The sequence below is a fragment of the Dipodomys spectabilis genome, unplaced genomic scaffold (genome assembly GCF_019054845.1).
Source record: "Dipodomys spectabilis isolate Male_0828 unplaced genomic scaffold, ASM1905484v1 ptg000288l, whole genome shotgun sequence".
Taxonomy (NCBI): Eukaryota; Metazoa; Chordata; class Mammalia; order Rodentia; family Heteromyidae; genus Dipodomys; species Dipodomys spectabilis.
Window position 1 is genome coordinate 5,169,955 of NW_024870965.1, and position 22,897 is coordinate 5,192,851.

General features: G+C 38.0%; 2 protein-coding genes across 3 annotated transcripts in view; both read left to right on the plus strand.

Annotated features, from left to right (window-relative positions):
- Sdccag8 (SHH signaling and ciliogenesis regulator SDCCAG8) overlaps window positions 1-22,897 on the plus strand; it is a 181,299-nt gene that overhangs the window by 45,169 nt on the left and 113,233 nt on the right. For both annotated transcript variants that reach the window (XM_042701143.1, XM_042701142.1), the window contains exons 11-12: window positions 3,158-3,292; window positions 6,429-6,545. In XM_042701143.1, the coding sequence (XP_042557077.1) occupies window positions 3,158-3,292; window positions 6,429-6,545 (252 nt within the window). The remainder of the gene's footprint in view (window positions 1-3,157; window positions 3,293-6,428; window positions 6,546-22,897) is intronic.
- On the plus strand, window positions 1,572-2,455 carry LOC122126698 (40S ribosomal protein S3a). Its single transcript, XM_042701146.1, has one exon. The coding sequence runs from the start codon at window positions 1,609-1,611 to the stop codon at window positions 2,401-2,403; it is 795 nt and encodes a 264-aa protein (XP_042557080.1). The 5' UTR covers window positions 1,572-1,608; the 3' UTR covers window positions 2,404-2,455.

Sequence of the window (22,897 nt, forward strand, 5' to 3'; positions counted from 1 at the left end):
AAAGAAGTGGTGGGTGGCAGTGGAAGAGAATCGTAGGGCAGGGAAGCAATCAGGTATACTCCTGTGATAGCAGCAGACTCAGAATTTATCCGTAGCCAAATAAATGTCTGTGTGTCTACTTGAAAAACTATATGCCCTGTTAATGTTAAGTGTAACTACCAGGTTTGTCTCCCCATTAATATAATTTTAATAGCTGGTCATTAAAAAAAACCTAGAAAAACCTATAATTACACATTCATCATGAACCTGAATTTGAAAATTTAAGAAAGTAAATTGATATTCATAATTTGTTCTGTTCACCTACTTTTGACCTTTCATTTTTAGGTTCAACTAGTATTTATGCACAATGAAACTCTATAGTTTGTTGTTACTAAAGCTAATTTTATGTGAAAATTAAATTTATAAACAATCTTATAATGATAAGGACATGTAAACAACCATAAATCAAATATACCATTCACCACAATCTTCAGAAGTTAATTTATTTATCTGCCTAAATTAGAAAATAGCTAAGACTCATCCTTTTTGTTCAGGTCAACTTTAGCTATTTATGTAATTCAAAGGCACCTCACTTGGTTTCATTTATGTAAAGCTCTTAATTTACCAAAACTGTGGCTCAATGATGATTTTTTTTCTTTAGTTTTTGCTTGGTCCTGGGGCTTGAACTCTGGGTTTAGGTGCTCAAAGCTAATGCTCTACCACTTAAGCCACAGCTCTACTTCTGGCTTTTTTGGTAGTTAATTGGAGATAAAAGTCTTACAGACTTTCCTGGCTTCAAGCCTCATTCCTCAGATCTCAGCCTCCTGAGTAGCTAGGATTACAGGTGTGAGCCACCAGTGTCTGGATCAATGCTAATTTTTTATCCCAATTTAGTTATTGATTTCATTAATAAAGCTGAATTCATACAGGTGTGAGTACAATAGCAAATTTCAAGTACCATTATTTCTGATTTATTCCTATTTTGAAAGTTAAAACCTGATAGGTATCCCTACATGTAGGTTCATTTTAAAACTGCTAATTTAACTGAGAAATTAAGAGTCTAGAAGAAAAAGTTGGCTGAGTGCAACAGATCAGAATAATTATAAACAAAAACTATGAAAGATAAGTCTTAAGATCTAGGAAGCATTTTTAATCTGAGAAGTACTTGACATTTAAAGTTCCTCTACAAAAGCAGGTATTCAAATTATTTATTCATCCATTCCTAGCACATTTATTGGCTTTTAATGAGCCTGCCCTTAGCAACTTCTAGCCAGAGAATGCAGACAACTAAAAACAGTGTCACTCAGTGCTATGGGAGAGCCTGGCATGGTGGCCCTCACTTGTTATCCTAGTGACTTGTGAGATAGGGGCAGGAAGATCATGAGTTTGAGGCTAGTCTGGGCAAAAGGTAGAAGACTCTATCTCAAAGGCAAACATAGAAACAGAAGGGATGGGGTATAGATGAAGAGGTACAGTACTTGCTTAGCATGTGGAAGGTCCTGGGTTGAAACCCCTGTACTGAAAAAAAAATCCATCCTTAGTAAATAAAAGTGCTGTGATAGAAGTATCCAGAGGTTGTGTATAGAAAGGCTTTGTGACTTCCGCCCTTTTGGCTCTCAGACCGGCACCATGGCGGTAGGCAAGAACAAGCGCCTTACAAAAGGCGGCAAAAAGGGAGCCAAGAAGAAAGTGGTTGATCCATTTTCGAAGAAGGATTGGTATGATGTGAAAGCACCAGCCATGTTCAACATAAGGAATATTGGGAAAACACTAGTCACGAGGACTCAAGGAACCAAAATCGCATCTGATGGCCTCAAGGGTCGGGTGTTTGAAGTGAGCCTTGCTGATCTGCAGAATGATGAAGTCGCATTTAGAAAATTCAAGCTAATTACTGAGGACGTACAGGGCAAAAACTGCCTGACCAACTTCCATGGCATGGATCTCACCCGAGACAAAATGTGCTCTATGGTCAAAAAGTGGCAGACCATGATTGAAGCTCATGTTGATGTCAAGACTACAGATGGTTATTTGCTTCGTCTGTTCTGTGTTGGTTTCACTAAAAAACGCAACAATCAGATCCGCAAGACCTCCTATGCTCAGCATCAGCAGGTCCGCCAAATCCGGAAGAAGATGATGGAAATCATGACCCGAGAAGTACAGACAAATGACTTGAAAGAAGTAGTTAATAAATTGATTCCAGACAGCATTGGGAAAGACATAGAAAAGGCTTGTCAGTCTATTTATCCACTTCATGATGTCTTCGTTAGAAAAGTAAAAATGCTGAAGAAGCCCAAGTTTGAATTGGGAAAACTCATGGAGCTTCATGGTGAAGGTGGTAGTTCTGGAAAAGCTACTGGTGACGAGACTGGTGCTAAAGTCGAGCGAGCTGATGGATACGAACCACCAGTCCAAGAATCTGTTTAAAATCCAGAGTTTTAATAGTGACAAATAAAAGGCTTATTTGTGAAAAAAAAAAAAAAAAAAGAAAGGCTTTGTGATTTCAGGATGCCTTCCAGGGTGCTAGCAGTGAAGCCTGGGTAACAATGAATCAGTGTCTGTGTGCTGAAGATACCAGGCGTGCGGCCTGGCACCTGAACTGAATGCCAGCCCTGAGGAAGGAGAAGGCTCCTGTGTGCTGGGAGCTGGGTCTCAGGGAGATTCCTGTGACCCAGGACAGGGGAGCATGAGACAGTGTGAGGACAGGGGAGGAGACAGGGGAGGGCAAGACAGTGTGAGCACAGATGGGGCTAACCAAGGAAGCCCAGAGCCCCTCACTGTTTTGGGAGGAAGGGAATGAAATCATGGCTCTCTAACGCTATCATCCTCTTGAATTCTCCCAATCAGGACATTTGTGCTTTCCATGTGGAAGAAGTTGCCTGGTTTCTCCATGCTGCATCTGAAATGCACATCTCATCTGTTCCATAACTTGCCTGGCTGTCTGATAGCTGTCATGTTAGGTCTTCAACCAAGACTTGGGTTTCATCAGCTTGTACATTTTCTGTAATAAGGTTAGAGTTCAGAGGAAGGAATAGAGAATGAATGAAAGTCGTGGATGGGCTGAGGGAGCAGGGAAATGGACAGACCCACTCCACAGAAAACTGACAGCCCAGTGGCTGTGGGAGACTCCTAATTAGACACAATTTTAGAATTTGTTCAGAACTTTTATTTCCCTTTACAGATGTTGCTCCTCTCTCAGAATATTGCCCAACTGGAGGCTGAAATGGAAAAGGTTACAAGGGAAAAGAGTTCAGCTATTAGTCAACTAGAGGACATTCAAAACCAGCTTTCTTCACAAGAAATGGATGTCACAAAGGTACAAAAAGATTTATTTCCATAATTACTTGCGTAAATATTTTTCTTATTTCAAGAATAATACAAGTTTACTTAATAATCACTAAGCAGATGCTCACCTGCACACACAGGTACTACAGATTCAAAGGTGAATTAGAATTGATTGTCTTTCATCAGCTCATGACTTAAGTGCCAAAGACAGACTTATAAATATGAGTTATATAACTTCAATGATTGACTATTTAGGGAAACTTGTATTTCTAAATTCTTTCCCCCCACGCCCCATAGAGGAGGGTTTACTCTTCAGAGCAATTGTCAAAGACATCTATTTACAGTTTGAAAGTGTTCTTAACATAAAAAATTATCTTTCTTCCACTTACTTTTCATATCTGGCCTCTAAAAATCAAGACTGTAGTATCATAGTTGTTTTTGAAACAAGTTTGTTTATCAGAACACCACAGCATTTGTGCTTTGGGCACATGAACTCGTGAAACAAGTTCTAGATGTTAAGTGGCTTCAACTGGATAAGGCTAATATGTAATGTCCCTGTTTTAAGAAATACTAGAAATTTATCTAGATTGCATCAATTAACTTAAAACTGAGAATCTAAATGAGATTGTGCATAATATAGTAAATTAAAGCAATTTATTATTCTCTACTACATATACAGTTTGTGTAAGATACATGTCCCTCCCACATTTTCCTAAAATTTGATACATTTTAAATGCCACTGTTGCTCCATAATTCAGTAATTTGAATTAATTTTAACTGATATCTTAGGAAAGAGAGCCGTTTTCCCCAATTTTTTTCCTTTTTTTCAGTTTTGGTAATTTTCCATTTGGTTGCTTAAAATTCCAGGTAGCAAATGTAGAAATTTTAAGAAGCTCCTATTTGCTAGTGTACCTGATGTCTTTGTAGTGATAGAGCTGAGTGCAGACGGATGGATGCTTACTGACATTTACAGGTGAAATCTATGGTGACAGCTTTCAGTTCATTATAGGAGGAGAAATGCAAAGAATGAATTCCTGTTTTCAAAACTATCCTAAAAGTCTTGACTTTGAGATTCTGGTTCAGTTTAGACTTTTGATGTATTTTAGATGGTATGTAAATATTATCAATAAACAAATGCTAAACTCAAAATATTAAGACAAAGTAGCTTCAAAATTAAATAGAGGGAATAAAATCATTTTAAATAAGACATGATACTCATATTTTTAAACATAGCCAGCTTGTTGGTGTTGGATTTTACACTATGGTGTGTAACTGTTATTTTTTAGTATTATCAATTTAAGTTTTGCCCATTTCATTCACAGATAGATTGGAATAGCGAACATTTAAAAAAGAAAATAAAGAGAATAAAAAACAATGAACAACAAAAACAGTAAAAACAATAAAAAAAAAGAAAATAAATAAATTTCTGTCACTAAAGATTTAAAAAATTTATATAATTATACCACAAAAGGTTTTTCATATTTATAGCTTCTTTGTCTTTTCTTTTGGTACTGGGGACCAAATCCAGGATGTTACACTGGCTAGGCAGTGTTTGTAACTTTTTGATGTGGGAGAATCAGCTCAGAGGTTGAAGACAGCTTTCTAGTACACTTTCTTTTAAATAAGTTCCTTCTCCGTTTTGACAGCCACTTGGGAAAAGCTTTCTTCTTTCTTCTTTCTTGTCATACTTTTAAACTCAAGAACCCTTTATTTCTTTAAATATATTATTCAAATACCTTTCTACAAAAATCAGATAGGTCCTATAGCTTTGATGGGATTAGTTTCTAGAGTTTCAAAATCATTTATAAAACAAAACTGAAAAATTTCAGACAAGTATAACTAGTAGATATATATGATACTTAAAAACTTGCTTGGCCTGGCGCCGGTGGCTTACACCTATAATCCTAGCTACTCAGGAGGCTGAGATCTAAGGATCATGGTTCAAAGCCAGCCTGGGCAGGAAAGTAGGTGAGACTCTTATCTCCAATGAACCACTCAGAAAACCGGAAGTGGCACTGTGGCTGAAGTGGTAGAGCACTAGCTGTGAGCTGAAGAGCTGAGGGACAGCGCCCAGGCCCAGAGTTCAAGCCCCATTACCGACAAAAAATAAAAAAAAAGAAACATTAAAAAAAAACCTTGCTTTATAAATTACCTTGTGATTTAGTTTATCTCTCTAGAGGGTCTCAATAATTTCAAAAGGCCCATAATTTCTCTATTTGGATTTATCTATTAATTGCATTTTCAAATTGTATGTCTGCATTTGTAGTGGTCCTGGGTTGGGAAAAAATGCAAATTGTATAAATAATAATACACATTTAAAATATATTCTTACTTAATGATATATTAAGACTATTTCATGTTAGATACACATTTTCTTTGTTTTTAATTGTGAAAATACTGTACAGAGGGGTTACAATGGACAAGATAATGAGTACATTTCTTATCAAGCATTGTAGCCTCCTCCTTTGTTTCCCCTTCCCATCCCTTCCCATCCTTCCTCCCCCCACCCGCCCCCCCACCCAATCCTCCTCCCCCACACATATTTTCTTCTCATATTAAATGCTCCAATTACAATCATCAGGTGTGCTAAGTGCTAGTTTATGACTTTTGCCATCATATATTCCTTGACTTGAGTGATATTGTATACTTACTGCTATAAGACTGGTGTTTGGACAGTTTGCATAAGTCCTACTTCAAATCAAAATATCAATCATACAATCTTCTAGAGGAAACAATACCTTCATAAATTTCCTTACATAAAAGCTTAACTGTTGAAATCTTCAAAGGAACAGTGAATACTTCACCAGAAAAATTTGGGGGAGAAAGAGCATGTGATGTTTAAACTACTCATTTTTACCTAAAGTTTGGATGATGCTACATTTCAGTTGGTAATATCCAATTGCAACTATTTTACAGAAAATAATCTTTGAGAATGTCACTTAAATTAGTTATGTATTTCTCTCGATATGAAATAATTAGACTTAAGAATCCCAGATTTTTGCTTCCAAATTTTACTAGGCTATACTGAATATTCTACTAGGTGTTCTTAAAGAAAATCCTCTGTTGTATTTCATACATATGGCCTCTAGGGGGCACCAAAAGATCTAATTGCAGGCATCGTCTGGTGGATTCCAGTGGCTATTCATTTACTTTTTCCAATGGAACAGGTGTGTGGAGAAATACGCTTCCAGTTGAACAAAACCCAAATGGAGAAGGATGAGGCAGAAAAGGAGCACAGAGAATACAGAGCAAAAACTAAAAGGGATTTTGAAATTAAAAATCAGGTAAGGGATAAACACATTGTATAAGCAGCAATTAAAGATATAAGTAATGTTCTCTCTGTGGAGTTGGTTCAGAAGTTATTTATTTTGCTTATTATTCCGAACTAATATTGTTTCTAGCTAATGCAACAATCCAGTCATACTATTAAAGGAGATTCATTTATAGTTGCTTAAAATTATCACCTTTCATAGGAAGTAGTGAGAATACAACTGCATGCATATAAAATTCCATTCTGACAGGTCATAAATATACATTTGGATATGTGTATCTATTACTTACAAAAGTTAAAAAAATGTTCTAATGCACAGTTTGAACCTAAAATATACGTACATGAAGTTTTTGAAAGATGCCAACTTGCATCCAATTTTAAATGAAAAAGTTTAAAATTTGTAAGATGAGATGAGTTGATATGTAAATATGTCAATCAAATTGATTGTTGGCAGAGTCAAACCAGTTTTAACTAAGATAACCATGAATACGTTTGCTCAGGAAGCCTAAATACAGCACAATTTAAAATGTTTGGGAAGGAATGCTTTAATTTCAGTTTGAACAGATGTTTTACATTGTAACTTTGTTGAACTCATGTAGATGCTCCAATTTTAATTGACAATATGGATAAAGTTTTTAAGAGAGACAATTCTAATGGGCTAACTGGTTTTTTTTTTTTTTGTATTCTAATACAGGCCATTGAAGTCTTGCTTTTTTTTTTTTAAATAGCCAAGAATGGCAAGTTGTTTATTCTATTAAACAATTAGACTGAGTTCTTAGTATCAATATTTTAAAGAAATCTCTATAATTCAGAAGTGAGTAATTAACTTCAAGTAAATTTTTGTCAAACATATTTCTGTTCAATGCTTTTAAAAAATAATTTTCAACATTTTTTTCCTTTCAATTCAATCAACTCTTTGTTACAAATGCCATAAAGACAATTGGAAAGTGTTAAAAAATTAAGTGATAATGAAATTTAGTACAAAAAAATTTTCCAGGTCCTATTTACAATCTTTAGTATTAAGTTAAAAGCCAGACAATTAGAACAAAATTCTCCTTTTATACCACTGTATTCAAGTTGCTACAACAAGTTTTACATTTTTAGAAGATTGTTCTTTATTAACATATACACATGATGAAGCTATTATTTCCTCCAGTTGGGGGCGTTCCTGATAGTGGGATGGGAAAATCCTCTGTCAGGGGCTGAAGGCCCAGGACTAAGTCAAGTGCAGAGATTTTGTCCTTTCTGATGTTCTACAATTTTTTAAAGCTATATTGGCTTACCATCTACACTATTAAATACCTTTTATACTATGATACAGCCATCTGGTAGCATAATATTTTGGACTAAACTGGGAATAATTCAGCATGAAAGAATCTGAAAGAATTTAAAAAAGAAATTGTAATATTTTAGAAGAAAACTATCTCCATCAGAACAATAAGAGCATAATGAATCACGTGTTTAACAGTATTTGTAATACTTTTCTTTTAGCACTATATCTCTTGTTAATTGACTAGTAATAGTTGAAGGCTAAGACTGCAGAAATCTGAAGGAGTAGTTTTCACTTATAAACATTTTCCCAGGATAGTAAAATAGTCACAGTTTTCTTAATGCTTTTTAGTGATAGTTAGATTCTTAGATTGTAGTGGTTCTTAGAGATGTACCTTTTGAGAGGGCCATACTCATTAGGAAGAAAATCTCTGAAGAATGACAAGATGTTTATGATGTGATAAACTTGTTACCATTTTTCCTTGGACAGGCTGCGGGAATTTTATAGTTATCCTTTGTAACTACTTTGTGTTTTAGAAAGGAAAGTGGTGGGGTCTCAGTCCCTGAATGACTTGGAATGGCAAAGCCGTCATTGTTCTTTGGTCTTTGAGCCATGACCTGACCTTCTGCTGTCAGACCAAAGCGCTATTTTGCTTGGCCCCCATCTGCACTCAAGAGAGAAATCTGCATTTAATTTTTAAGAGCTAGACATATTGAGCATCTATCTGAAATATCTATAACACTTAATGCATATTTACCTTTAGGGTGTCACATAACTGAGCATACAATGAGAAAGTTATCTCTTGGTTTGCAAGCAGGTGTTCTTTATAGTATCCTCGTTTTACTTCTATTTTAGTGAATCTGACCACTTGATAGATTTTTGAGTAGGTGGGAAATGGAGATGAGAATGTGCTGAGTCCAAGAGCTTTTCTGATAGAGACAAAGCAGGGCGAGGGTCTGGTCCCCACGACATGTCTCCTTTCAGCATGAACCCTGACTCTGGCCTGGTCAGAAAGAAAGGTCGGGAGAGTGACAATGGCAGTTTCTCCCACCCGTGTTCTTCTTTTCTTTTTTCTATGTGTCAGGAATTCCTTCACATCAGCTCTTTTGTATCTTTTTAGCTTCAGAAACTGTCAGCCACAGAGGACACTGTGTGTATTCTGAAGGGGGAAAAGATTTAGTGGGGTAGGGAAGACATTTAGCATGGAGGAGAGTGAGAAATTTCTGCCTTAATTTTTTTTAGAGATTTTTTGTAGGTTGTATTTTGCATGCATGCGTGCACACGCGTGCGCATGCACACACTCACGCACACGCACACGCGCACACACACTCACTCCCACGCACTCACACCCGCATCCCACCGTGGGAGTCTTGAAACACACGAGAGTAGGACGAAGCAGTCCCTTCCCTCACCTCTTCCCACCCTGTGCTGCATCTCCTGCACATCTTTTCTCTCGATTCCCGAGGCTTCCTTGTTGTCTTCCTCATCTTTTGTCATCATCTTTTTTTCTTTTCCATTTTCCTCTTCGGTCTCTCCTTCCTATACCTCTTCTCCTTCTGGAGAAATATTTAAAGTAGATCTCAGACATTATGTTTATTATTTCACCCGCAGATACTTCAGTGTGCGTCACTGAAGGGTTCGGTATGTGCTCAGTATGTCCTCAGCATACCTCACAATAATAACAATAATTCTTTAGTAGCAAATAATGCGCAGCTGAGATTAGATGTCTTTATCTCAAAAACATTTTGAAATTGATTTGTTTAGATTGGGAAAACAGTTATATTCTTATATTTTAGTATACTGCAGTTTTATGCTCTTTAAAAGGAAATAAAGAGGATTCGTACTAAAATATCAACTTTCTTTGACTGTTGTTAAATTAGGTATGAATGTTTTCATTGTACTTTATAGTTTCAAGTAACTTATCATTATTCTAAAGAGATATGAATGAATCTCTAGCAACAATTTGAAGAAAATGGCTACCATGGAGCACTGCCAGTCATCATGTTCCGAAAGAATCCGAAAGAAGCTCTATAGAGCCTTAAACTTAAAACTATGACTTTCGAACTTTACATTTTCGGAGTTAGAGGTCTGCAGGCAGCCCCAAAATATGGAATTTCCTGTGTCAACGTACATTTTGTCACTAACTCTCAAAGGTGAACGTTTATAGCTCCTGAGCTTTCATCAGTCTGGGCTAGCCTTGGAACTCTGCGTTGCTCAGGATGTCCTTGAAACTACCATCCCCTACCTCAGCCTCCCAAGTGCTGGGATTCCGAGCAGGTGTCACCACTCCTCATTGCAAGGCCCTTCCTAACCCTGTCTGTGTGCCTGTACTGACCTCCACACCCCTGGAGTTGCCAGAGCGCAGGAAGGGCAGGGGTCTGCAGAACTAGTGCGCCCACAGACTCTCCTGACTGCAGAAACAGACATTTCCACCTATTTGCTGTGTCCACGCACCCTGCATTCCTAGAAGATGCTGAGTCCCTGCGTGTCGGGGGCCCGTGCATACAATCTTCACGAGATGAACAGGCCAACCCATCAGAAAAGTTCATGAGACCTTTTCTCATCTAGTAGCTGGACATGGTGGTTTGTACCTACCATCCTAGCTACAAGGTAGGCAAAGATCAGGAAGATAAGAGGATACAGGCCAGCCTAGGCAAAAATGTCCGCCATGACTCCCATCTTGGTGGAAAGAAGCTGGTCATGATGGTGCAAGCCCACCATCAGAATTACCTTGGGAAGCAAAAAGATGTGATTGCAGTCTAGTTGTGTTCCTGGGCAAGAAGCAAGATGCCATCTCAAAAAATAACTGCACAGCCGGGCACTGGTGGCTCACGCCTGTAATCCTACCTACTCAGGAGGCTGAGATCTGAGGATCGCTGTTCAAAGCCAGCCCGAGCAGGAGAGACCGTGAGATTCCTATCTCCAATAAACCACCAGAAAATGGAAGTGGCACTGTAGCTCAAGTGGTAGAGCGCTCGCCTTGAGCTGACGAGCTGAGGGACAGCGCCCAGGTCCAGAGTTCAAGCCCCACGACTGACAAAAAAAAAAAAAAACTGCACAAAGAAGAGCTGGAAGTGAGGGAGGGTCACCGTTTCCCTACTGCTGCAGGAGGAGATGCAGCAGACACCATGTAGTCCTGGGAGCCTGAAATCTTTATTATCTCATCTTTTCCAGGAAGGGCTTCCCAACCTCCCCCAGGCATGCAATGTAAACTTCTCTGCCTTTACTGGAATACAGACCTTTGCGTTTGAAGAGCATCAATCTGAAATCTTTTACCTAGTAGTTTTAGAATGTTTGCAGTGCAACAATGTAGCATGTTCCTGATCTTTCAGTCATCTAGTGGCATGGCTAAATGAGTGTATTACTGGCTATTGTATCATTGTTTTATCATGCCACACATGTAGGGACTGCTGTGGTGTCATTGCTTCACTTGTGGCTTGGGCAAGAGTACAAATATGGCATTATTGGTTTGCACTTTGATTTTTAGGTTAGTATCAGTTTTTCAGTGATATGACTGGCATTGCTTTTCTTATTAATATTGTGTGTGCTGTAACTTTTAAGCTGTAGAGAGCACATGAGGAAGAAGCACATACCTTCAAAATTACCACACTGGTGTGATCGAAGCAGATGTTTAAGAGTGGCTATAGGTACAAAACAAATAGAAAGGAATTGTGGGTGGCTCAGCTCCACAGCACTATGACATGCATTTCTGTGCAGACAGAAGCCTGTAGTGCACAGCCATACAAATGAGTGCCTACATTCAGGTGACTCACTCAGACTTTCGAAAGAAGGGCGTCTGTGTTGTACCACTTCGTGCAACAGTGAGAGGAAACCCTCAAGTCCTAAGAGGCAGTTCTATTTAAGGACAGAGAAATAAAAGGAATAAGGAAAAGCTGAAGAATCGAACCTTTTCATTTAGAAAAGACACACACACTGCATCGTTGTCTTCAAGGAGTTGACTAATTTTTCAAGGAGAAAGTTACCTGATCTTTTATCTTCAATATGGAAAGAATAAAAACAAAGCAACTTATCACAGCAACTGGAAACTACTATAGTCTGAAGGAAGAATTTTCTGACAATAAGAAGATCAAAGTAGATTGCTGGAATAGGCCATGGGACTTTATTTTTAGATTTAAAAAGTAGCAGCGGTGTGAGGTCCACTGCCTTCTATTTGATTCTGGAAACATCCTAGCAGTAGATCACGGTATCTGTTAAAAGTGGGTAACAGCAGTGTTAGTCTTTTCTAATTGTGACTTGGCACCTACGGGTAGATTAAAATCTCAGGAAGTTCTGTTCTGTGCTTTATGTCTGGGAAGCTATATTATGCTCTTCGGCAGGCAGAGAGAACGGGTGAATCTGGAGAGCTAGGTTTCAGAGACTTACCCAGCTACCACCTGGGGACTCACCTCTCTCTCTCCAGTCTCTTCTGGGGGAGGGTCACTTGAGCATGTCTGTGGTTCACTCTGTCCTGGTGATGACAGAGCTTCTCCAGCCTTCTTCACACCCTTCCCCACTTCGGCAGGTTTGGCAAATCCCTGTCCTGTCAAGATGAGAACTTCACTTACCCAGAGCCCAGCGGTAGACCCTGGCGTTGGGTAGACTGGAAGACCAGGCCTTGCCCTTAGGGAGTTTATGTTCTAGTTGAGGGCTTGGGGTACACATTTGTACATGCCTGAAGAATACTTGCAAAGCAGCATATCGACAAGTGCAAATTAATGTAGTGTGAACTTCATGCCAGCCACAGCCCACAGAGGGGAATCTGGTTCTGTATGTGATACAATCAAGCCTTTTCTCTCCTTTCTTTCATTTTTTTTTTTAAATAGCATCTTCTCTTAAGTATGCCCTAAAGCATTGTTCAGCATACTTAGAGGAATTTGTGTTCTTATCACAGCCTAACCAAGATTTCTGAGAAAATTCTTCAGCCTGGCGTACGGCTATAAATCAGCATCTTTTGTTTTTATCCTTAGTGATGCTTGAGTGTATCAATAGGATTTATTGGACTATAAATAATTTAAAATATATTCACTTCATAAAAGTCTTGCATTATTGTACTTCTGTTTCTAAGTCACCATGTTGAATTAGTTTCTCATTCATTTAAATCATTGTGTTGGTAAAGTCACAAAATAGAAAAAAAATAAGCTCAAATCTATTTATATACATTTATTTACCTGAAAGAACAGTTCCTAATAAATTCAGTGAAAAATAACAAGTTAGAGATATTCAGGGCATGTAGGACTCAGTAGCTTGTTCATGATTTGGGCAGATTTTTTTCCTCTTTCTCTGGCAGCAGTGCGTGTATATAAATTCATGTGCTCAAAAAAGAATCTGGGAATTCTTATTTATAATCTGATTTTTCATAAAAGATGATAATTCTGTTTTTCATGATTTATATATTTTTAAAAATCAAAGAGATAAGCAGAAACAGTATCAAGATCAATTGAAAATATAAATTTAGGTGTGTTCTGGGGATAAGGGCACAAATGCAAACAAAACATGCCGGTTTAGACATCGTGTGCCTTATGGGATGAACAGCAAGAGGGAAGCATTTGCCTTTGGTTAGGGATATTCAACCAAACTGAACTCAAAGAAGATTTTCATGTGTTAAGGAATGCATAAAATTCTGCTACTGGCCTTAAAGATGTTTCTGTGCTTTAAATTGGTGATAAATATTTTGGTCTTTTAGGTTTTTTTTTTTTTTTTGCATGTTTGCTTTGCCTGTAAGTGCGGATGCAGCAGGCTCCCCACAGCCTTGTGGAGCCGTGTGCTGAGTCCAGGCTGCAGTGGGGCCCCCTGGGGTGGTGGTGGTTCTCTGAAGTTGTCCATGTGTGCAGACAGGCCCAGGCACACAATAGACATGGGCTACAAATGCTTTTCCTTCTCTCTCCCTTTTCTTTCTCCTTTCCTTTTTTATTGTGCTGGTCCTAGGGCTTGAATTCAGGTCTGAGTCCTGGGTGTGTCCCTGAGCTTTTTTTTCTCAAGGTTGGTGCTCTACCACTTGAGCCACAGCTCTACTTCTGTTTTGTTGTTGTTGTTGTTAATTGGTGATAAGAGTCTCATGGACTTTCCTGTTTGGTCTGTCTTGAAACCTGATCCTCAGATGGTAGCCTCCTGAGTATCTAGTAGTACAGGTGTGAGCCACTGGTGTCCAGCTACACATGTTTTTTTCAGAGGTTAGTACGAAAGGTTAGTACCAGTATCCAGTAAGAATGATACTAACACAGATGTGGCTATACACGGAAAAACAATATTTATTGTGTAAACATAGCATGTTAGCAGGAGCCACTAATTACATCATACAGTAGAGCAAATTGTTTTCATCTTTTTCTTTTTGCCTTTTACTTTTTGCCCATATGCATATATGGCATAGACTGGATATAATTTTTGTTTTTATTTTTTTACCTAACGGTATCTTAATCACTGTTCTATACTACTTCGTATATTTATAGTGATCACTTTAATATGAGTGTTTACATAGAGTTTTAAAGGAAAATGAAACTGGGCCTCATGTTAACTTTCCCTGCTCGCTTGGCACTCAACCACTTGAGTTATGCTTTGAGCTGATTATTTGGAGATGAAGTCTTGTGGACTTTTCTGCCTGGTCAAGCTTTGAACCATGATTCTCTGGATCTCAGCCTCCTGAGTAGCTAGGGTTATTGGAATGAGCCTCTAGTATCTAGCTAGAAAAAAATGATGTTCGAAGTCAGATTTTGAAGAAAACAAATGCCAACATAAATTCAGAATTCTCCCCTGAACTTCATTTTAATTTAGTAACCATATATGTGTGTATGAATTTTTGTCAGAAGGAAATATGTAAGACAGATACACAAATAAATGTTAAGTCAAAAGGAACGTAATAAATACCACAAATTACACAAAGGTCTGTGCATTTCGAAGAGGGACCGACAGCCTCCTTTCAGAATGGTTAGTATGAGAGCACATAGAAGGCATTTGGCCAAAAGATCCAACATGGTGGGTTGAGCAAAGAGAAAGGGGCACTGAGAAAGGACACATGTTCCTTTCGTTCCTTCGATCCCTAAGCACTGTGTCGCGTACAGAGAGGTCGTATTCTACTTTGGTAGTATTTGCATATGCGCTTCATTTCCTTTGTATTATTTCTGAATGATGGGGAAAGCATCTGTTCATTCTAGGATTGAACCCAGGGCTTCACACAAACCAGGCAAGCATTCACCACTGAACCCTAGCACCACCTAGCCCTACTGTGTTGCCCAGGCTGCTCTTGAACTCCTAGGCCCAAATGATCCTCCCACCTCAGCCTCAGAGTAGCTGGGACTACAGTTACTTGCCACTGTGCTATACAGAGCAATTTTAGATTTTCAGGTAACATACAGTGTCATCTTGTTAGCAGTCTTAGAGTCACATAGGATTTATTTCCTAGAAAGAACTGAGTCATTTTAAGTCAGGGAAGACTCCCACATGATTCATGATGGAAGATGAAACATGGATTATGCATGAGTACAACTTTACTATGCCGTGAGCCCAAAGATGGCATTCTAAAAACATTTTCTGGTGGTAAAGATGGAACCCAGAGCTTTATACCTGCTCAGTGCACTCTGCGGAAGAGGAAGATTGTCCCACCATTGGGAATGCTGCCTTTTCAGGTGGATTTTTCTTTGACTTGCTCAGAATTACCTGCATAGTCATCTGAATCTACTCATACTTAAGGTGAACATCATGTATTTAACAAACCTTAAAGAGTATCATTTTTAACTTCTCTCTCTTCTTGTAGAATAATAGGCTATCAGATGTGTACAGCGATTTAAGCCTTAGAAGGGTTTGTATAACAAGAGTTAGATATGTTTTAGCCTAGAGGAGGAGTGAAGGGTGTCAGCTGGGGTTTAAGAAACACCTGAGATAACCAACTCATAAAGAAAAAAAGGTGGTGGGGAACTGGTGGCTCATGCCTGTAATCCTAGCTACTCAGGAGGCTGAGATCTGAGGATCACGGTTCAAAGTCAGCCCAGGCAGGAAAGTCCGTGAGTCTCTTATCTCCAATAAACCACTAGAAAACCGGAAGTGCCACTGTGGCTCAAGTGGTAGAGTGCTCGCCTCGAGCTGAAGAGCTGAGGGATAGTGCCCAGGCCCAGAGTTCAAGCCCCATGACTGACAAAAAAAAAAAAAGAGAAAAGAAAAGAAAAAGAAAAAAAAAAGGTTTGTTCTGGCTCACCGTTTTGGAGGTTTCGTTCTACAGTCAATCGGCTCCATTGATTTTAGGCCTGTATCAGGCTGCAGCGTGGTGGGAGTGTGTGAGGAAACAAAACCACTCACTTCATGAGAGAGTGGGAAGAAGGGGAGAAGGGGGCTGGGGGCCTCAGTGGTCTCAGCACTTCCCGTTAGACTTCACCTTTTAGATTAAAGAGCGTCAAAGGCTCTGAGACCACCTGCCAGCAGTGCCCTAGGCTGGGGACGAGCCTTTACCCAGGGAATCTCTGAGGGATTTCTAGGATCCAAACACAGTAATGAGTGGATTCAATATCTATTGATGGCTCTTTTAAAATCTGTGTGTATAGATGTGTCCTAAGGATGTCTCTAATCAAAGGACAAGCGCTGGAAAAGATGTGGAAATTTGGGATTCTCATGCATGCTGGGAGTAGTATAAAGTGATACAACTGCTTTCGAAAAGTCAGGCCATTTCTTGAGATGTTAAACACAAAGTTATTATATGACCCAGCACCTCTCCAAGGTGTCTACCAAAGAAAGTAAAAACTTGCTTGTCCAAAAACTTGTATCTGAAAGCACAAGTATAACATACAACATTTTCAAATGCTGGCCTTCTCGTATGTCTGTCCAATGATGAATGAATAAAGCAAGTATGATCTATTTGCCTGCCTGCATATCTGTCTATCTATTTACCTAGTTTAAAAGTGAAAAGCAAAGTGCTGATACATTTTGTAACATGGATGAAGCTTGAAAGCATCATGCCAACTGATAGAAACCAATCATGAAGACAGCATATTGTTTGGGATTATATGCAATTTCTAGAGTAGACAAATCTATTCAGAAATAGCAGTGATTGCCTAGGATTGAGAGGACTGGGAGGCAAAAAAACGAGAAACTGCTGATGGGTGTGGAATTTCTTGGGAATGATAAAATACTCTAAATTTGTTTGTGATAATAGTTGCCCAAATCTTGAATATACGAAAATCATTCAATTGTATACTTTAAATGGTTGAATTCTATGGTCTGAATTACATCAAGAAAGCTGTTATCTTCAGGGAAAAATAGTGACGATAAACGTCACTTAGCACCAGGCACCGGAGACCCATGCCTGTAATCCTAGCTACTCAGGAGGCTGAGATCTGAGGATCATGGTTCAAAGCGAGCCCACGCAGGAAAGCTTGTTAGACTCTTATCTCTAATTAGCTACCAAAAATGCCAGAAGTGGAGTTGTGGCTCAAGTGGTAGGGCACTAGCTAGTGCCCAGAACCTGAGCTCAAGCCCCAGGACAGGCACAAAAAAAAAAAACTTGTTAGCCCAAGGTGGCATGACAGTAGATGGAAGAGAGACTAGGCAAAGGCATGTTGCCTCTGTACTTGGACAGCATGAAGGAGGCTCAACAGATGGGAATGGGAAACGGAGCCTAGGGCACTAGCATTGCTCACCACCAGTGTCTGTGACCCACTCCCGAGTCTAGGCCATGTCTTATTCTTTGTTGTGTCTCTAGTAATCCGGTCCCTGACGACCATATTCTAAATTGTACAGCATTTCCTCCCTCTTTCTGCCTCATTTTACTTGATAATGTATTCATTTTGTTTATTATGTCTTCTGTCATCACAACATGAGCTTTGTGAAGCTATGTACTCTTCAGTCCATACTTCACATATTAGCAAAAGCAAAGTGTGGATCACATTTCCTTCTTTTTCCATTTAACTTCAAGATAGCACTTAGAAACGTTAAGTCTACACTCCTTTCCACAATTTATAAAACCCAGCATAATTTGACTGCCACCTGACTTTCTACCCTTTCTCATCCACTCTTCCTCTATATCTCCATTCCCTAGAGTCTCAGTGTTTTACTTTAACCTCTCAAACATGCCAGAACTCTTGGACAGACATCTTCCTACATTTATTCAGTTCTTTCTCTTAATGACCATTCAATGTCTCTACTTCTCTAACCACTGGTATATATTTCACCTTTTTTATTGTCTCATGGTACCTTGTTTCTTTCCTTCATTGAACTCATTATAATTTATTACTTGGTTGTTTGCAGATGGAAGTTGAGGACACATACCCATGACTATCTTAACCACTGTTGCATTCCTGGATGGGATGGATAACAAAGAGTTCAGACCTCTAAAAGACTACCTGATTCTCATTTTGCTACCCACTGCTTGCTGAACTCAAAAAAATTTCTTAATTATGTTCTGGCTTTGGGTTAATTTTATGTAAAATGAGGATGGATACAATTCCTCTTTTATAAGGGTCTATAAAAATTTGAGGCAATCTGTGTTAATCTTATAATTCAACACATGCCATATAATAATTGCTTAATAAATGTTAATGATTATGATTTTGCCAACATTAAGATTCTTATTTTTCACTTTCTGTAGTATCATCTCCCTCCTATGTTCTACTTTGTCTAGTTAATTTCCAAGTCATGATAGTATCTCAACCTGATATTTTTGATAGGACCTGAGAAGAAAGTGTCACTCAAACTTACATTCACCTGCTTTCAGATGTACATTCAATCAAAACCCCTAATAAACCTTATCTGCTGCTTCCTAGGGGAGAGGAAAATAGAAGTTGGCTACCCAAAATTCCAAATTTTCCTCTAAATAATATATAGATGAGCTAAATTAGAAGTTTAGGGGAATTAAATCTGTCTAGCCATTCCTTAAGATATCATAAAGTGTTCTTTCCTAGTCAGTGCCTTAAGCCTATCTATTCTTTGTTATTTTTCTTTATCAAAATGAACAAAAAAGTAATTATGTTAATTTTCACAGACTACATTTGATAGTATATAAAAATGTTTTATGAAAAACTATACCAGGGCGGGGGGGGTGGGGGGGGAGGAGATGGAGATGGGAAGGGATGGGAAGGGGAAAAGAAAAGCAAAGCAAAACTATACCACTATGTGACTATTTTGATTGAATAGATGGCCAGTAAATTGGATGTATTGTATTATATGTATCTCTGTTAACTTAAAAAATCTACCTTTACAACATTTCATTAAAGCAGAGACTAGAACAGAGACTTCATACTTAGGAACTGCTTGCTAAAATTAGCTTAAAAATAGGCCATATTTTAAAGTTAAAACTAAGTGTAATAAAATCAAGTTCCTCAAATAAAATTTACAGAAATATTGATATAACCCATCGCTAGTGAATTTTCTAAAAATTCCCCATAAGGTGAGATCACATACACCATGTTTCAATACAGAAGGATTTTCCCCCAATCAGTATGTCTCTAAAAATAAACCTAGTTTTTTTTGTTAAAATTTGCTGTTTCCTGTTCACATATGAACATCTCATTAATTTTGGCGAAAACCTTCCAACAAAACAAGGTTAAATTGTCCAATTTTTCAGTGGGAGAGAGTCCATTTGGTGTCACCAGTGAGCAGGGTCACAGCCAAGAGGTAAGTTGAATACGTGTGCTGTCAAGGTGTCAGGATATTTTGGATCTATTCAAGAATATTCAGTCAGGAGCCTGCAGGTTCAAGTGCTTTTGGTGTGCTTTCAATAATGTTCTCAGACTTCTACTGTTTAGCATTTATAGACTAGCATTGGTCTGGATGCTGCCAGGTGTAACAGGCAGAAGTAGAAACTGGCTGGGTAGAATGAGAGGTACCTCAGAGGTCCAGTATGTTGTGTGTGTGGAAGAGCCACTGGGACTCCATCCTCTTTTCTGTTAAGTCTCCCAGAACACATAAATGGGTTTTCTTTTCTCCTTTCATGTGGATTTAATAATAAAGTGTAATTTCTTATAAAGTAAACTCATTCAGATTGAAGTGGAATCCTACAGATCTTGAATAAATGCTGGTGGTTGTCTTGCTTTGGGAGAAGAAAAAAATACTTTAACTTAGCTTCTGCATCAAGTAGTATTTTTGATAAGAAATAACATATATTGTCTTCTGAAGCTAACATAAAACAGCCTTAAATTTAAATTACTCAGATTATAAGAGACTGGCAGGATTTAACAAAAAGAATACATAGAGCGAAAAGAAAAAGTTCTTGTTGAATAACACTTGTCAGAGGAGAAACAGATGATGTGGTTTGTTTATTGCATTTAAAAATTAATTATTGCCAATCGAAGCTTGCTTATACTTGTGACTGAGTTAGCGTTGCTATTTGGCATTACTCTACATTTGAAGGGAGATGACTATGACCAAAATTGGGAGCCTGGTTTTTAGTGAATGATTTGATCTAGTTGGACCTCGGGAGCTTTCATCTGCAAAGTGTGTGTGGGGGGAGTGGGGCGGGGGAAGGAGGGGAGAGTGGAATTCAGAAGATGACTGAAGAGTCATCAGATCTCTGCGCATATGCTTCTAACCACCCTTCCTGCCTCCTTTTTCCCTCCCTCCGCACCTTTCCTCCTTTTTGTTTTTGTTTTGTTGTGTTTGTAGTGGTAGGCCAAATTGAACTCAGGGAAAATGTGTGTTTGGCAATATATGGCTTATTACTAAAGACTTTATTTTTTTTGAGGCTTATATTTTTTATTAAACAACCAAACAAAATCTTGATAAACAGAGATGCTTATTCCCAAGTGTCTTAGAATCTCACTTTAGAAAAAAAAACTCAACATTTAAGAAAAAGGCATTTTTAATGAATTTACTTTATTTTTATAGAGGTGCTGTACAGAGGGATTACAATTACACATGCCAGGCAATAGGTACGTTTCCTTTCACACAGTGTCACCTGTTCCCTTGCTCCCCCATCCCTTCCCTCCCATCTCCACCCACAACTTGTATGATTCAGTTTCGCCAATGCCCAGTGTCCTCTACTGCTACACTTAGAAAAAGGCATTTTCTTGGCCAAATTAAAAAGAATATACATTGAACTCCTGAAAGTTAAGTGTAAACTAACACCCCCCCCTTTTTTTTTTTTTATTATATTCCCTTTAGGAATCAGAATATTTAATTGCTTGTTTTCCAGACAGCTAGAAAAGCAACACTGTGAGTTTTAGTTTGTGGTAGTAGAAAAGTAATAAAAATGTGTGCATGATGCAGGAGACAACATTATTTTGCCAGAATGGCTTGTTTTTCTGATGAAGAATAAATGGGCCAATTTTTTGTCGTTTTGAAACAGGGTCTGACTATATAGCCCAGATTAGCCTCAAATTCACTCTACCCCAGTCTGGCTTCAAACTCCTGCCTGAGTCTCTCTAGTGCTGGGATTATGAAGCTGTGCCTCTATGACTGGCTTCCAGTTGTTGTTTCTTTTTTTTCCTTTTTACAGAGTAATTTTTTAATAGCTGATAAAAACTGAAAAACTGTACTAACTAAAGGGATAAGTATTTCATTTTCTTTGGAAATTGTGATATTGAAGCTGTTAGTTCTTTTATGTCTACATTAAAACTCTTTGGCTTTGAAAAGCGTATTACATTGATATACCTATTACCATAGTATCTAAGAAAACATGACATTTGAAGCATGAATAAAAATGTAGCAATGTATTTAGGCTGCTCTTTGTTTTCATTTAAATAAGCTATTCAAAAACTAAATGATTTAGGATTATGAAGAGCATTCTTGCTGTCTTTTATGTATTTTTTAGCTCATTATGAGAAACTGAAAGCCCTGTCGCTAAAATTAATTACAAAAGTACTTTCAAAAATGGCAATATTAAAATAATAAAACTTCATATGTTTAAATTTACCTACCAAGTTTTTCGAATGCAACACCAGATATGATGTTAGGAACAGCAGTATTCTCATTTCAAATGAACTTTTTAAATAAATTATCCAACTTAAGCCTCAAAAATGCCTTTCCTGCTCCTATTCATAAATTTGTTTAGGATGGTTTTTATATTCACAGTGGTAACATTTCTACACATAGAGGATGCTGTGGTAGCAGCAGCACTATGACTCATTGTTGTTTTGCTCTTGTATTTCAGTGTGTTCAATTGAATTTTTCCACTGGAAAGTGTTAATACCCTTAATAGAGATATAAAATTAAAATAATTCCTTAAAATGCAGTAATCTACTGTGAAAATGATGACTAGTCTTCATTTAACATGGTTTCTGGAGCCTTTATTAATATTTATTAGTATTTTCTGCCATAAAATTACTGAACAGGAGTATTTACTGTGATTCAGATGGTTTGAGGAAGAGATGATAGGATAAATGATTTGTTTTCTCATCGGAATGATAAGGTATCTGTTTTAATAATTATCAAGGACAGTAAGGATATTAAATATTGCACATGTAGTGTGTATATAAAATACATACATGTGTAAAAATTGGCCATTTGCAATATATATGTGTGTATTCATATGTATGTTCTGGTAAGAGGCACAGAGTATGTATTGAGAAATGTTGTGCTGAACGAAGGGCTTGCAAGGTGGTTTTTTCTTTAATCTAGAAGCTTTTTACTTATTATAGTGTTCATCTTTAGTAGAAGTAAAAAGCATATGACACACTGTCTTGATCTTTGAAAAGATCACCTTTTGTTTGTTTGTTTCTTTGTTTGTTTTGCTAGTCCTGGGGCTTGGACTCTGAGCCTGGGCACTCACTGTTCTTAAGCTTTTGTGCTCAAGGCTAGTGCTCTGCCACTTGACCCATATCTCCATTTCAGGCTTTTTGTTGATTAATTGGAGATAAGAGTCTTGTGGACTTTAATACCCCAGCTAGCTTCAAACCACAATCCTCAGATCTCAGCCTCTTTTTTTTAAATTTAATTTTAATTTTAATTTTTTGTGAACATACTGTACAGAGGGGTTACAATTACATGGGTAAGATAATGAGTACATTTCTTATCAAGCATTGCAGCCTCCTCCTTTGTTTACCCTTCACAATCTCAGCCTCTTGACTAGCAAGGATTACAGGCATCAGCCACCAGTGTCTGGCTGGAAAGATCACCTTTTATAGAGGGATGTTTGTCAGAAAAGAGAGCTTCTCGCTTTTTATTACATTTCATTGTGAAAG

Coding starts and splice junctions, on each gene's coding strand:
- LOC122126698 (XM_042701146.1), top strand. CDS start 1,609: ATGGCGGTAGGCAAGAACAAGCGCCTTACAAAAGGCGGCAAAAAGGGA.